This window comes from Salmo trutta, chromosome 38, assembly GCF_901001165.1.
Source record: "Salmo trutta chromosome 38, fSalTru1.1, whole genome shotgun sequence".
Taxonomy (NCBI): domain Eukaryota; kingdom Metazoa; phylum Chordata; class Actinopteri; order Salmoniformes; family Salmonidae; genus Salmo; species Salmo trutta.
In genome coordinates, this window is record NC_042994.1 from 29,172,146 (window position 1) to 29,185,553 (window position 13,408).

Below are 13,408 nucleotides of genomic sequence, written 5' to 3' on the forward strand. Positions count from 1 at the left end.
ATAATAATACCAGAGTGATGAGGAGGAGCTCCACCTACATGTAATGCTAATAACAGAGTGATGAGGAGGAGCTCCACCTACATGTAATAATAACAGAGTAGTGAGGAGGAGCTCCACCTACATGTAGTAATAATAACAGAGTGGTAAGGAGGAGCTCTACCTACATGTAGTAATAACAGAGTGGTGAGGAGGAGCTCCACCTACATGTAATAATAATAACAGAGTGGTGAGGAGGAGCTCTACCTACATGTAGTAATAATAATAAGAGTGATGAGGAGGAGCTCCACCTACATGTAATAATAATACCAGAGTGATGAGGAGGAGCTCCACCTACATGTAGTAGTAATAATAACAGAGTGATGAGGAGGAGCTCCACCTACATGTAATAATAATAACAGAGTGATGAGGAGGAGCTCCACCTACATGTAATAATAATAACAGAGTGATGAGGAGGAGCTCCACCTACATGTAATAATAATAACAGAGTGATGAGGAGGAGCTCCACCTACATGTAATAATAATAACAGAGTGATGAGGAGGAGCTCCACCTACATGTAATAATAATAACAGAGTGATGAGGAGGAGCTCCACCTACATGTAATAATAATAACAGAGTGGTGAGGAGGAGCTCCACCTACATGTAATAATAATAACAGAGTGATGAGGAGGAGCTCCACCTACATGTAATAATAATAACAGAGTGGTGAGGAGGAGCTCCACCTACATGTAATAATAACAGAGTGGTGAGGAGGAGCTCCACCTACATGTAGTAATAATAACAGAGTGGTGAGGAGGAGCTCTACCTACATGTAGTAATAACAGAGTGGTGAGGAGGAGCTCCACCTACATGTAATAATAATAACAGAGTGGTGAGGAGGAGCTCTACCTACATGTAGTAATAATAACAGAGTGATGAGGAGGAGCTCCACCTACATGTAATAATAATAACAGAGTGATGAGGAGGAGCTCCACCTACATGTAATGCTAATAACAGAGTGATGAGGAGGAGCTCCACCTACATGTAATGCTAATAACAGAGTGGTGAGGTGGAGCTCCACCTACATGTAATAATAATAACAGAGTGATGAGGAGGAGCTCCAAGTACATGTAATAATAATAAGAGTGGTGAGGAGGAGCTCCACCTACATGTAATGCTAATAACAGAGTGATGAGGAGGAGCTCCACCTACATGTAATAATAACAGAGTGGTGAGGAGGAGCTCCACCTACATGTAATAATAATAACAGAGTGGTGAGGAGGAGCTCCACCTACATGTAGTAATAACAGAGTGGTGAGGAGGAGCGCCACCTACATGTAATAATAATAACAGAGTGGTGAGGAGGAGCTCTACCTACATGTAGTAATAATAATAAGAGTGATGAGGAGGAGCTCCACCTACATGTAATAATAATACCAGAGTGATGAGGAGGAGCTCCACCTACATGTAATAATAATAACAGAGTGGTGAGTTGGAGCTCCACCTACATGTAATAATAATACCAGAGTGATGAGGAGGAGCTCCACCTACATGTAATGCTAATAACAGAGTGATGAGGAGGAGCTCCACCTACATGTAATAATAATAACAGAGTGATGAGGAGGAGCTCCACCTACATGTAATAATAATAACAGAGTGATGAGGAGGAGCTCCACCTACATGTAATAATAATAACAGAGTGGTGAGGAGGAGCTCCACCTACATGTAATAATAATAACAGAGTGATGAGGAGGAGCTCCACCTACATGTAATAATAATAACAGAGTGGTGAGGAGGAGCTCCACCTACATGTAATAATAACAGAGTGGTGAGGAGGAGCTCCACCTACATGTAGTAATAATAACAGAGTGGTGAGGAGGAGCTCTACCTACATGTAGTAATAACAGAGTGGTGAGGAGGAGCTCCACCTACATGTAATAATAATAACAGAGTGGTGAGGAGGAGCTCTACCTACATGTAGTAATAACAGAGTGGTGAGGAGGAGCTCCACCTACATGTAATAATAATAACAGAGTGGTGAGGAGGAGCTCTACCTACATGTAGTAATAATAATAAGAGTGATGAGGAGGAGCTCCACCTACATGTAATAATAATACCAGAGTGATGAGGAGGAGCTCCACCTACATGTAGTAGTAATAATAACAGAGTGATGAGGAGGAGCTCCACCTACATGTAATAATAATAACAGAGTGATGAGGAGGAGCTCCACCTACATGTAATAATAATAACAGAGTGATGAGGAGGAGCTCCACCTACATGTAATAATAATAACAGAGTGATGAGGAAGAGCTCCACCTACATGTAATAATAATAACAGAGTGATGAGGAGGAGCTCCACCTACATGTAGTAATAATAACAGAGTGGTGAGGAGGAGCTCTACCTACATGTAGTAATAACAGAGTGGTGAGGAGGAGCTCCACATACATGTAATAATAATAACAGAGTGGTGAGGAGGAGCTCCACCTACATGTAATAATAACAGAGTGGTGAGGAGGAGCTCCACCTACATGTAGTAATAATAACAGAGTGGTGAGGAGGAGCTCTACCTACATGTAGTAATAACAGAGTGGTGAGGAGGAGCTCCACCTACATGTAATAATAATAACAGAGTGGTGAGGAGGAGCTCTACCTACATGTAGTAATAATAATAAGAGTGATGAGGAGGAGCTCCACCTACATGTAATAATAATACCAGAGTGATGAGGAGGAGCTCCACCTACATGTAGTAGTAATAATAACAGAGTGATGAGGAGGAGCTCCACCTACATGTAATAATAATAACAGAGTGATGAGGAGGAGCTCCACCTACATGTAATAATAATAACAGAGTGATGAGGAGGAGCTCCACCTACATGTAATAATAATAACAGAGTGATGAGGAGGAGCTCCACCTACATGTAATAATAATAACAGAGTGATGAGGAGGAGCTCCACCTACATGTAATAATAATAACAGAGTGATGAGGAGGAGCTCCACCTACATGTAATAATAATAACAGAGTGGTGAGGAGGAGCTCCACCTACATGTAATAATAATAACAGAGTGATGAGGAGGAGCTCCACCTACATGTAATAATAATAACAGAGTGATGAGGAGGAGCTCCACCTACATGTAATAATAATAACAGAGTGGTGAGGAGGAGCTCCACCTACATGTAATAATAACAGAGTGGTGAGGAGGAGCTCCACCTACATGTAGTAATAATAACAGAGTGGTGAGGAGGAGCTCTACCTACATGTAGTAATAACAGAGTGGTGAGGAGGAGCTCCACCTACATGTAATAATAATAACAGAGTGGTGAGGAGGAGCTCCACCTACATGTAATAATAATAACAGAGTGATGAGGAGGAGCTCCACCTACATGTAATAATAATAACAGAGTGGTGAGGAGGAGCTCCACCTACATGTAATAATAATAACAGAGTGATGAGGAAGAGCTCCACCTACATATAATAACAACAGAGTGGTGAGGAGGAGCTCCTCCTATTCTTCTTGTGCTTCGCCAAGCTGTTGTTAAGGAAATTGTCAAGGAAGTGTGTTTTTGTTTATACATGACCTCCTACCCCCACATACCTTCAACCAATCATGTCAGTGTGGAGTTATACGGAGCCCTCTGCATTGTTACAACATTTGAGAGGCGCACGGCGATGCGGTGCGCTCGATTTAGTCTCCAGAGGCTCCGCAATTGCGTCACACCCTCCACAGGGAGCCTCCGAACAGCATTGCTGGATCAAGCAAATATCAGCTATTTCTGTCCGACAGTAATTTAGCCATTCATAGTCATGACTGGTTTGAGCTACAGAGCCTTCAGAAAGTATTCTCACCCCTTGACTTATTCCACATTTTGTAGTGTTATAGCCTGAAATTAAAGTTGATTCAGTTTATATTTTCTGTCATTGGCCTACACACAATACTCCATAATATCAAAATTGAATTATGCTTTCGACATTTTTACAAATGAATGAAAAGCTGAAATGTCTTGAGTCAGTTAAGTGTTCATCCCCTTTGTTATGACAAGCCTAAATAAGTTCAGGAGTAAAACTGTGCTTAACAAATCACATAATAAGTTGCATGGACTCTGTGTGCAATAATAATGTTTAACATGATTTTTGAATGACTACCTCATCTCTGTTCCCCACACATACAATTACCTGTAAGGTCCCTCAGTCCAGCAGTGAATTTCAAACACAGATTCAACCACAAAGACCAGGGAGGTTTTCCAATGACTCGCAAAGAAAGGCACTTATTGGTAGATGGGTAAAAAAACTTTGAGCATGGTAAAGTTATTAATTACATTTGCAAATATGGTTTACTACATTTCCTATGATACATAACAGGACATAAACAAATGGATTTAAAGGAATACCTCTGTAAATGTCTGAAGCACAACAAAATGTTTTTCATTGTTTATTTTATTTTCTTATTTTAAAAGCCCAAACAAAGAACTACTGATGCTGTAAATGACTGCACTAAATAAAATGACTCTTCATATGTATCTGTCCCTACCAAATGAATCACGACCACCTGACTCTTCATATGTATCTGTCCCTACCAAATGAATCACGACCACCTGACTCTTCATATGTATCTGTCCCTACCAAATGAATCACGACCACCTGACTCTTCATATGTATCTGTCCCTACCAAATGAATCACGACCACCTGACTCTTCATATGTATCTGTCCCTACCAAATGAATCACGACCACCTGACTCTTCATATGTATCTGTCCCTACCAAATGAATCACGACCACCTGACTCTTCATATGTATCTGCCATGACATCATTTTCTGGAATTATCCATGCTGTTTAGATGCACAGTCAACTTAGTGTATGTAAACTTCTGACCCACTGGAATTGTGATACAGGGAATTATAAGTGAAATAATCTGTCTGTTAAATGTTGGAAAAATTACTTGCACAAAGTAGATGTCCTAACCGACTTGCCTAAACTATAGTTTGTTAACAAGAAATGTGTAGAGTGGTTGAAAACCGATTTTTAATGACTCCAACCTAAGTGTATGTAAACTTCCGACTTCAACTGTATCTGTCCCTGCCAAATGAATCACGACCACCTGACTCTTCATCTGCATCTGTCCCTACCAAATGAATCACAACCACCTGACTCTTCATCTGTATCTGTCCCTGTAAAATGAATCACGACCACCTGACTCTTCATATGCATCTGTCAAACATTGTTTTGTTTTATTCTTACCAAATAAATAAGTACTGGTAGGAGACATCTTCTTCAGACGTTATATTTCCCATCACTTGTTTGTCTGTCTGTTACGTGTTCCGTTCCTGATATACTTTACAAGAACGAAACTACGGCCCTTCTGCACAAAGCTTCTGTTGGTCATAAAGAATTACTTCAACAACATTGTTTACTGTCACCATTTTATTAACTCTGGTTGAGGTTCGGCTATAAACGCAAACCACCCTTTAAAATGGACAACATATCTTTAGATCCAGGTTATGTGTGTAAATCCGGTCCATTACTGCTACTACCCATACTACCTGTTCTACTACTACCAATACTACCTGTTCTACTACTACCAATACTACCTGTTCTACTACAACCCATACTACCTGTTCTACTACAACCCATACTACCTGTTCTACTACTACCAATACTACCTGTTCTACTACTACCCATACTACCTGTTCTACTACTACCCATACTACCTGTTCTACTACTACCCATACTACCTGTTCTACAACTACCCATACTACCTGTTCTACTACTACCAATACTACCTGTTCTACTACTACCAATACTACCTGTTCTACTACTACCCATACTACCTGTTCTATTACAACCCATACTACCTGTTCTACTACTACCCATACTACCTGTTCTACTACTACCCATACTACCTGTTCTACTACTACCCATACTACCTGTTCTACTACTTGTTATTGACTCGACTCTTATTGTTGATATGTACTGTATTGTTGAGGGAGCTAGCACATTCACATATCCCTGCATCTTTTATACCTGTTGTAAACTGTGTATGTGACCAATACAATTTGATTTAACTGTCAATCATTAATACAAAAACTCCTAGGCAAGAATGTGAGCAGAGTATAATAATTTATGTTTGAAACAGACAAAGTGCAATACCTTTCCCAGTGATATATATATATATATACAGGAAGCACCACCATGGAATTCTACCCACAGGAGTCATTTAGAATGTTTGAAGACGAGCCTTTCAGAACCTGGAATCAGGACACACCTGATCCAATACTTTATCCAATGGTCCAGTGAGAGGAAGTCAGTTGTATCGAGTTCTACTTCATGGGCGGGTGTCCCGATTCTCCACAAGTGTGCAAATTTGCACACTTTGGGAGAATCTCAATTGCCTTCGATTCCTCGCGTCCTCTCTCCTCACCTCCTTCTCAAAACCCATTGGATAATTAAGTCAGAGCCGGAGGGGACCTCTGACCTTCTCATCCAATGGGTTTTTGAGAAGCCGACGCGAGGAATTGAGGTTCTCCTATTCTCTAATGGATTTGACAATGGTGGAAGCTCTCTCCAGCCAATGCTTGTAACAATCCCATGCTTTTAAATCCATGTCAGGGACGGTGCCACTCATGGAAAAGGGTGGAGAAACAGGACTTTTTTGTTCAGTTGTAGAGTTCTATTTCCATCGGCTTGTCTTTTGTGTCCCTCATGTCATCTGGTCCCAAATCCCTCCCCAGATCTGTTAACATGGAAAGGTGAGGGCCAAAGGGTGCGTGATAGGTAGGGGTTTGGACGGGGGTTCTAAGTCTAAGGTTCTGTTCCAATACTTAGAGATGCACAGTAGAGCTGCGGGCGATATGGTCACAAATCTCCATATCGCCATAAATTGCCTGAACTGATGTGGATAACAACATATAGAACAATACGTTTATAGCATCAACGGGCACCACAGTTTTAATCAATTATCCTTTTAAAAATACTACTACTAGTCTGATGACTGTAGCCATGAATTGTCCCATTAACAATCACCCATATTAACAAACTAATTTCATTTCTAACGTTCTACTATAGGGTTATTTATCGTAATGAATGACAGAGCAAAGCGCCCTGCAATTAGTGATTGGTACGTTCGCTGTAGATCATTTTGGGTTTAATGTCCCAGCTCTAGTACATAGCCTGTAGTCTTGTGGTAACACAGCTGGATGCTCTATGTACAGTGAGGGAAAAAAGTATTTGATTCCCTGCTGATTTTGTACATTTGCCCACTGACAAAGAAATGATCAGTCTATAATTTTAATGGTAGTTTATTTGAACAGTGAGAGACAGAATAACAACAAAAAAATCCAGAAAAACGCATGTCAAAAATGTTATAAAATTATTTGCATTTCAATGAGGGAAATAAGTATTTGACCCCTCTGCAAAACATGACTTAGTACTTGGTGGCAAAACCCTTGTTGGCAATCACAGAGGTCAGACGTTTCTTGTAGTTGGCCACCAGGGTTGCACACATCTCAGGAGGGATTTTGTCCCACATCTCTTTGCAGATCTTCTCCAAGTCATTAAGGTTTTGAGGCTGACATTTGGCAACTCGAACCTTCAGCTCCCTCCACAGATTTTATATGGGATTAAGGTCTGGAGACTGGCTAGGCCACTCCAGGACCTTAATGTGCTTCTTCTTGAGCCACTCCTTTGTTGCCTTGGCCGTGTGTTCTGGATCATTGTCATGCTGGAATACCCATCCACGACCCATTTTCAATGCCCTGGCTGAGGGAAGGAGGTTCTCACCCAAGATTTGACGGTACATGGCCCCGTCCATCGTCCCTTTGATGCGGTGAAGTTGTCCTGTCCCCTTAGCAGAAAAACACCCCCAAAGCATAATGTTTCCACCTCCATGTTTGACGGTGGGGATGGTGTTCTTGGGGTCATAGGCAGCATTCCTCCTCCTCCAAACACAGCGAGTTGAGTTGATGCCAAAGAGCTCCATTTTTGTCTCATCTGACCACAACACTTTCACCCAGTTGTCCTCTGAATCATTGAGATGTTCATTGGCAAACTTCAGACGGGCATGTATATGTGCTTTCTTGAGCAGGGGGACCTTGCGGGCGCTGCAGGATTTCAGTCCTTCACGGCGTAGTGTGTTACCAATTGTTTTCTTGGTGACTATGGTCCCAGCTGCCTTGAGATCATTGACAATATCCTCCCGTGTAGTTCTGGGCTGATTCCTCACCGTTCTCATGATCATTGCAACTCCACAAGGTGAGATCTTGCATGGAGCCCCAGGCCGAGGAAGATTGACAGTTCTTTTGTGTTTCTTCCATTTGCGAATAATCGCACCAACTGTTGTCACCTTCTCACCAAGCTGCTTGGCGATGGTCTTGTAGCCCATTCCAGCCTTGTGTAGGTCTACAATCTTGTCCCTGACATCCTTGGAGAGCTCTTTGGTCTTGGCCTTGGTGGAGAGTTTGGAATCTGATTGATTGCTTCTGTGGACAGGTGTCTTTTATACAGGTAACAAGCTGAGATTAGGAGCACTCCCTTTAAGAGTGTGCTCCTAATCTCAGCTCGTTACCTGTATAAAAGACACCTGGGAGCCAGAAATCTTTCTGATTGAGAGGGGGTCAAATACGTATTTCCCTCATTAAAATGCAAATCAATTTATAACATTTTTGACATGCGTTTTTATGGATTTTTTTTGTTGTTATTCTGTCTGTCACTGTTCAAATAAACCTACCATTAAAATTATAGACTGATCATTTCTTTGTCAGTGGGCAAATGTACAAAATCAGCAGGGGATCAAATACTTTTTTCCCTCACTGTATGCCTCAACCTCCCCACTGGAGACCAGGGTTCAATACCTGCATCTAGTCTTCCCTGTCTTCCCTGCTCATCTGTCTCCCCCTCTACTTCTAACCTGTCTCCATTAAAAACAATTACAACATCAAATATACCCCCCTAAAAATCACATCCTTCCCATCTTGTTTCCTTGAAGTACTAAACACATCTATAAGGGATTAGACAGGTGATAAACCAGGTTACAATGGAGTCTGATGTGGGTAGGGATAAGGGATTAGACAGGTGATAAACCAGGTTACAATGGAGTCTGATGTGGGTAGGGATAAGGGATTAGACAGGTGATAAACCAGGTTACAATGGAGTCTGATGTGGGTAGGGATAAGGGATTAGACAGGTGATAAACCAGGTTACAATGGAGTCTGATGTGGGTAGGGATAAGGGACATGCCGATGGTGTGGTGGGTAGGGATAAGGGACATGCCGATGGTGTGGTGGGTAGGGATAAGGGACATGCCGATGGTGTGGTGGGTAGGGATAAGGGACATGCCGAATTGAGGATGTTCTGAGGGCAAAATGGGGTGCAACTCAATATTAGGAAGGTGTTAATGTTTTATTCTATGGATTATATTTTATGAATTTCCCCCAAATCATGGTATTTTTCTGTCTGGGTATTGTGAGGAATCCCTTTATAAGGGATTGGACAGGTGATAAACCAGGTTACAATGGAGTCTGGTGTGGGTAGGGATAAGGGATTAGCTGATTGTGTGGTAGGTAGGGATTAGGGAGTCTTGGGACAGAGACAGGCAGAGTTTGCCTGTGTGTGTCCTGATGTTTCTTCAGACTGCTCAACTGGGCAAAGGCTTTATCACACATGCGGCACTGGAACGGCTTCTCTCCTGTGTGGGTCCGCCGGTGGTTTTTCAAGACATTCCCATCACGAAACCTCCTCCCGCAGTCAGGGCATTGGTACGGCTTCTCTCCAGTGTGGATTCGCAGGTGAAGAGTGCAGTGGCTCTTACTTGTGAAGCTCTTGTCACAGTAAGTACAGCGGTAAGGCTTTTCACCAGCATGAATCCGGAGATGAAGTTTTAAACTCCCTGTCAGAGAGAAACTCTTCCCACACTGAGGGCAAAGGTAAGGCCTCTCTCCAGTGTGTTTCCTCTGGTGGACTAGTAAATTACGTTTAGTGGAGAAGGTCTTGTCGCACTGTGGGCAGTGGACACGGCTGTTGTGGGTCTTCTGCAGGTGATCCTTTAGAAGAGCCTTGGTAGAGAACTTCTCCCCACAGTGGGGGCATGGAAGAGGGCCTTGGTGCATACGGACTGGACCCATTGTCTCCCCCTTGTGGTTCTTCAGGTGGTGCTGCTTTAGCGAGATTGTATGACGAAACTTCATCCCGCACACTGAGCAGTGATAGGGTTTCTCTCCTGTGTGAGTTCTCATGTGTCTCTGTAAGAGTCCAGATTGAGTAAAATCCTTACCGCAACGAGGGCAGACGTACGGTTTCTCCCCAGTATGGATTCTCAGGTGTATTTTAAGATTGTCAGCATATCTGAATCCCCTTCCACATTCAGAGCACACGTGTGGATTCTTCAGAGGATCATTTGGCGGGTGTCGTGTTTTTATGTGTGATTCCAGTCTTTCTGCAGTTATGAAACTCTTCTTACATTGACCACAACGGTGAGGGTGTTCTGTGTGAACAATTTCCTGGTGATGTTTCAGGCTTATTTTTACACGGAAATTCTTCCCACAATCCAAGCAATGGAAAGGTTTCTCACCTGTGTGGGTTCTGATGTGTTTCTGTAAGTTACCAGAATCATTGTAGTCCTTCCCACAATGATGGCAAACATACGGTTTCTCCCCAGTATGAGTTCTCAGGTGTCTCTTAAGACTGCCAGCCTCACTGAATCCCTTTGCGCATGTAGAACACACGTGTGGTTTCTCTCCAGTCAAGTTATCTCTGTATCTCTTCAGGTATTGTAGGTGTAGTTTTAGACTTCTTGCTGTGGTAAAACTCTTCCCACAGTGATCACAGATATGGGAGCCATCTCCTGAGAGGGGTTCCTTACGTTGCTTAGCATTAGGCGTGCTGCAAAGCTTCTCTTTTGTGTGTTTTCTCTGTTGTAGTCTCTGTTCGCGTGAGGTAGCAAAGCTCATCCCACAGTCGTCAGAGGAGAAATGGTAAGGTTTCTCTCCTGTATGGACGCTCTTCTGAGGGACAACGACCTCCTCTCCTGGGTGAGCTCTTTTGATGTGTTTCTTCAAGCCTCCAGATTCAATAAAATCCTTCCCACAACGAGGGCAGTGGAAAGGTTTCTCACCTGTGTGAGTTCTGATGTGTCTCTTTAAGGTTCCAGATTCTGTGAAACCCTTCCCACACTGATAACAAACGTAAGGTTTCTCCCCAGTATGAGTTCTCCAATGTATCTTAAGACTGTAGGCCTGAGAGAATCCCTTTCCGCATTCAGAGCACACGTGTGGTTTCTCTGCAGTGACGGTATCACTGAATCTCTTCAGGTTCTGTATGTGTAGTTGTAGACTTCTTGCTGTGGTAAAATTCTTCCCACAGTGATCACAGATATGGTAGCCAGGCCTGTCTCCTGAGAGGGTTTTGTGTTGTTCAGCATTAGACGAGCTGTGGGGTTTCTCTCCAGTCTGTGTTGTCTTGTGTATTATATGGCCACTCTGCCCAGGTGTCTTCCTGCAGTCGACTAGCCGCACGGACACCTTCTTCTGACCCTGCAGTAAGGTACTACTGGGAAAGGCACGACCTGGGGACTCTGGGAGAGGGGAGGGGGGTGGGGGAGGCTTGTCCTGGAAATCATAAAAAAAGAGAGAATTAATCAGGGTGGGTAATACTCTCCTGTGTCAAGGAATTTTGACTCTCAAAAGGTGATCTCAAAAGTCTTTCCTTGATTCCTCTCACCATTGATTACTTTGAATCCTTTTCAAAAAACATTGGAAGAGATATTCCAAGAGGATGAACCTTGAATCTTCTCCTCCAATGCATTTATAGAAGGAGGTCAAGGAATCATTTTCTAACTGGGAAAATAAATACTCACCTCTCTTACTCTCTGCTCTGGAGTGTGCCTCTCTGGATCTGACTCTGCCTCCAGCCCATCGCTAGCCAACCAATCCTTGTCCTCCACGTCCCAGTCTTTGTCGCAGTCTGCAGCGTCATCATCGGATTGGCTGGAACTCAAGTGCTCCGCCTTCAGTCCATTGCTAGGCAACCAATCGCTGTCCTCCTTGTCGCCTTCTTCTTCATAGTCTACAGCATCATCATCATCATCATCATCGGACTGGCTGGGACTAATTTCTGCATCGCTAGCAATCTCCAGCATCCTTCTGATGTCCTCTTTCAGATGGAGTAACCATGACACTCCCTGCTCCTCCGATTTCATTGAATCTGTATTGTCCCACATTTCCTCCATGATTCTACGGCGTAATAAGCGATGATTCATACCTTTAATTTCCGATCCATCGTTGCCATGACGTTCACACAGGTAACGTAAATTGTCCTCGGTTAAAGTGAATAAACTCTGTTCAATTTCATCAATCAACGTTTCCTTCTCTGAACTGAGTGGATTCATATTGTCCTGCTCGTGTGGCAACAACGACAATGCAGTCAATGGCAGGACTATAGAGTACCTGTAAAAAAAGATGAATACATCAAAACTTTCATCTGTAATTTCATGTCATTATTAGCTGACATTTAAAACACGTCACCAGGCGTTGTGAGATCTGGCAGCCGTCTACAAAGAAGCCTGGAACGTGACCATCGCTCTGTTAGCCGGTTAGCTAGCTATTCTGTTCACGTTGTGTAGGTGAGCCAAATCATTTCAATCGATTTACAGATCCTGGAAATACACATTCACAGCTTGAACGTGTAGCAAAGTTGGGAAAATAAACCTCATATTACAGTATACAATAAACACTACAACAGATCTAGCTAGATAGCGGTGTTCAAAGCAGCTAGACGTTAGCGTGGCTAGATAAGCATGTGCTAACCTAGCTAGCTACCCATGTGGACCTAGCCATCTAGCAGCTATATTGCTGACTATGCCTATCTACAAAGCGAATATAAATTGTCTATATATGCATTTATAATATACCTGGCTGCTTTTAATAACTCTGATCATATAGTCTGGGATTTTCCTTCTGATGTTTACATTTTGACCACAATTCTACTGGCAGCAGATCGATGACGTCGCATTCGGCTTCTTCTTCTGCTTCTTCTTCTTCTTCTTCTTCTTCTTCTTCTTTGGGATCTAACGCCGGTTGGCATCCAATATGTTGCATTACCGACACCAACTGGACTTTAATATAAATCCATGATACTTTGTGATACAAAATGGGAAAAGGGGAAAATAGTAAAATAAAATATTTTAAAAACACCCTTCCGACTAACCCTACATTCATTCATAACTGCAGGGCTCTCCAGAGGGTAGTGAGGTCTGCACAACGCATCACCGGGGGCAAACTACCTGCCCTCCAGGACACCCACACCACCCGATGTCACAGGAAGGCCAACAAGATCATCAAGGACAACAACCACCTGAGCCACTACCTGTTCACTATCATCCAGAAGGCTAGGTCAGTACAGGTGCATCAAAGCTGGGACCGAGAGACAGAAAAACAGCTTCTAT

General features: G+C 42.8%; 1 protein-coding gene across 1 annotated transcript; it reads right to left on the minus strand.

Annotated features, from left to right (window-relative positions):
• Nucleotides 1–8,775: 8,775 nt before the first annotated feature.
• Nucleotides 8,776–13,262, minus strand: LOC115178070 (oocyte zinc finger protein XlCOF6-like). The gene is made up of 3 exons (XM_029739097.1): nucleotides 12,875–13,262; nucleotides 11,822–12,410; nucleotides 8,776–11,573 (listed from the first exon to the last, which is right to left on the minus strand). Exons 2-3 carry the CDS (start codon nucleotides 12,350–12,352, stop codon nucleotides 9,477–9,479), a joined length of 2,628 nt encoding a protein of 875 aa, XP_029594957.1. The 5' UTR covers nucleotides 12,353–12,410; nucleotides 12,875–13,262; the 3' UTR covers nucleotides 8,776–9,476.
• Nucleotides 13,263–13,408: the final 146 nt, after the last annotated feature.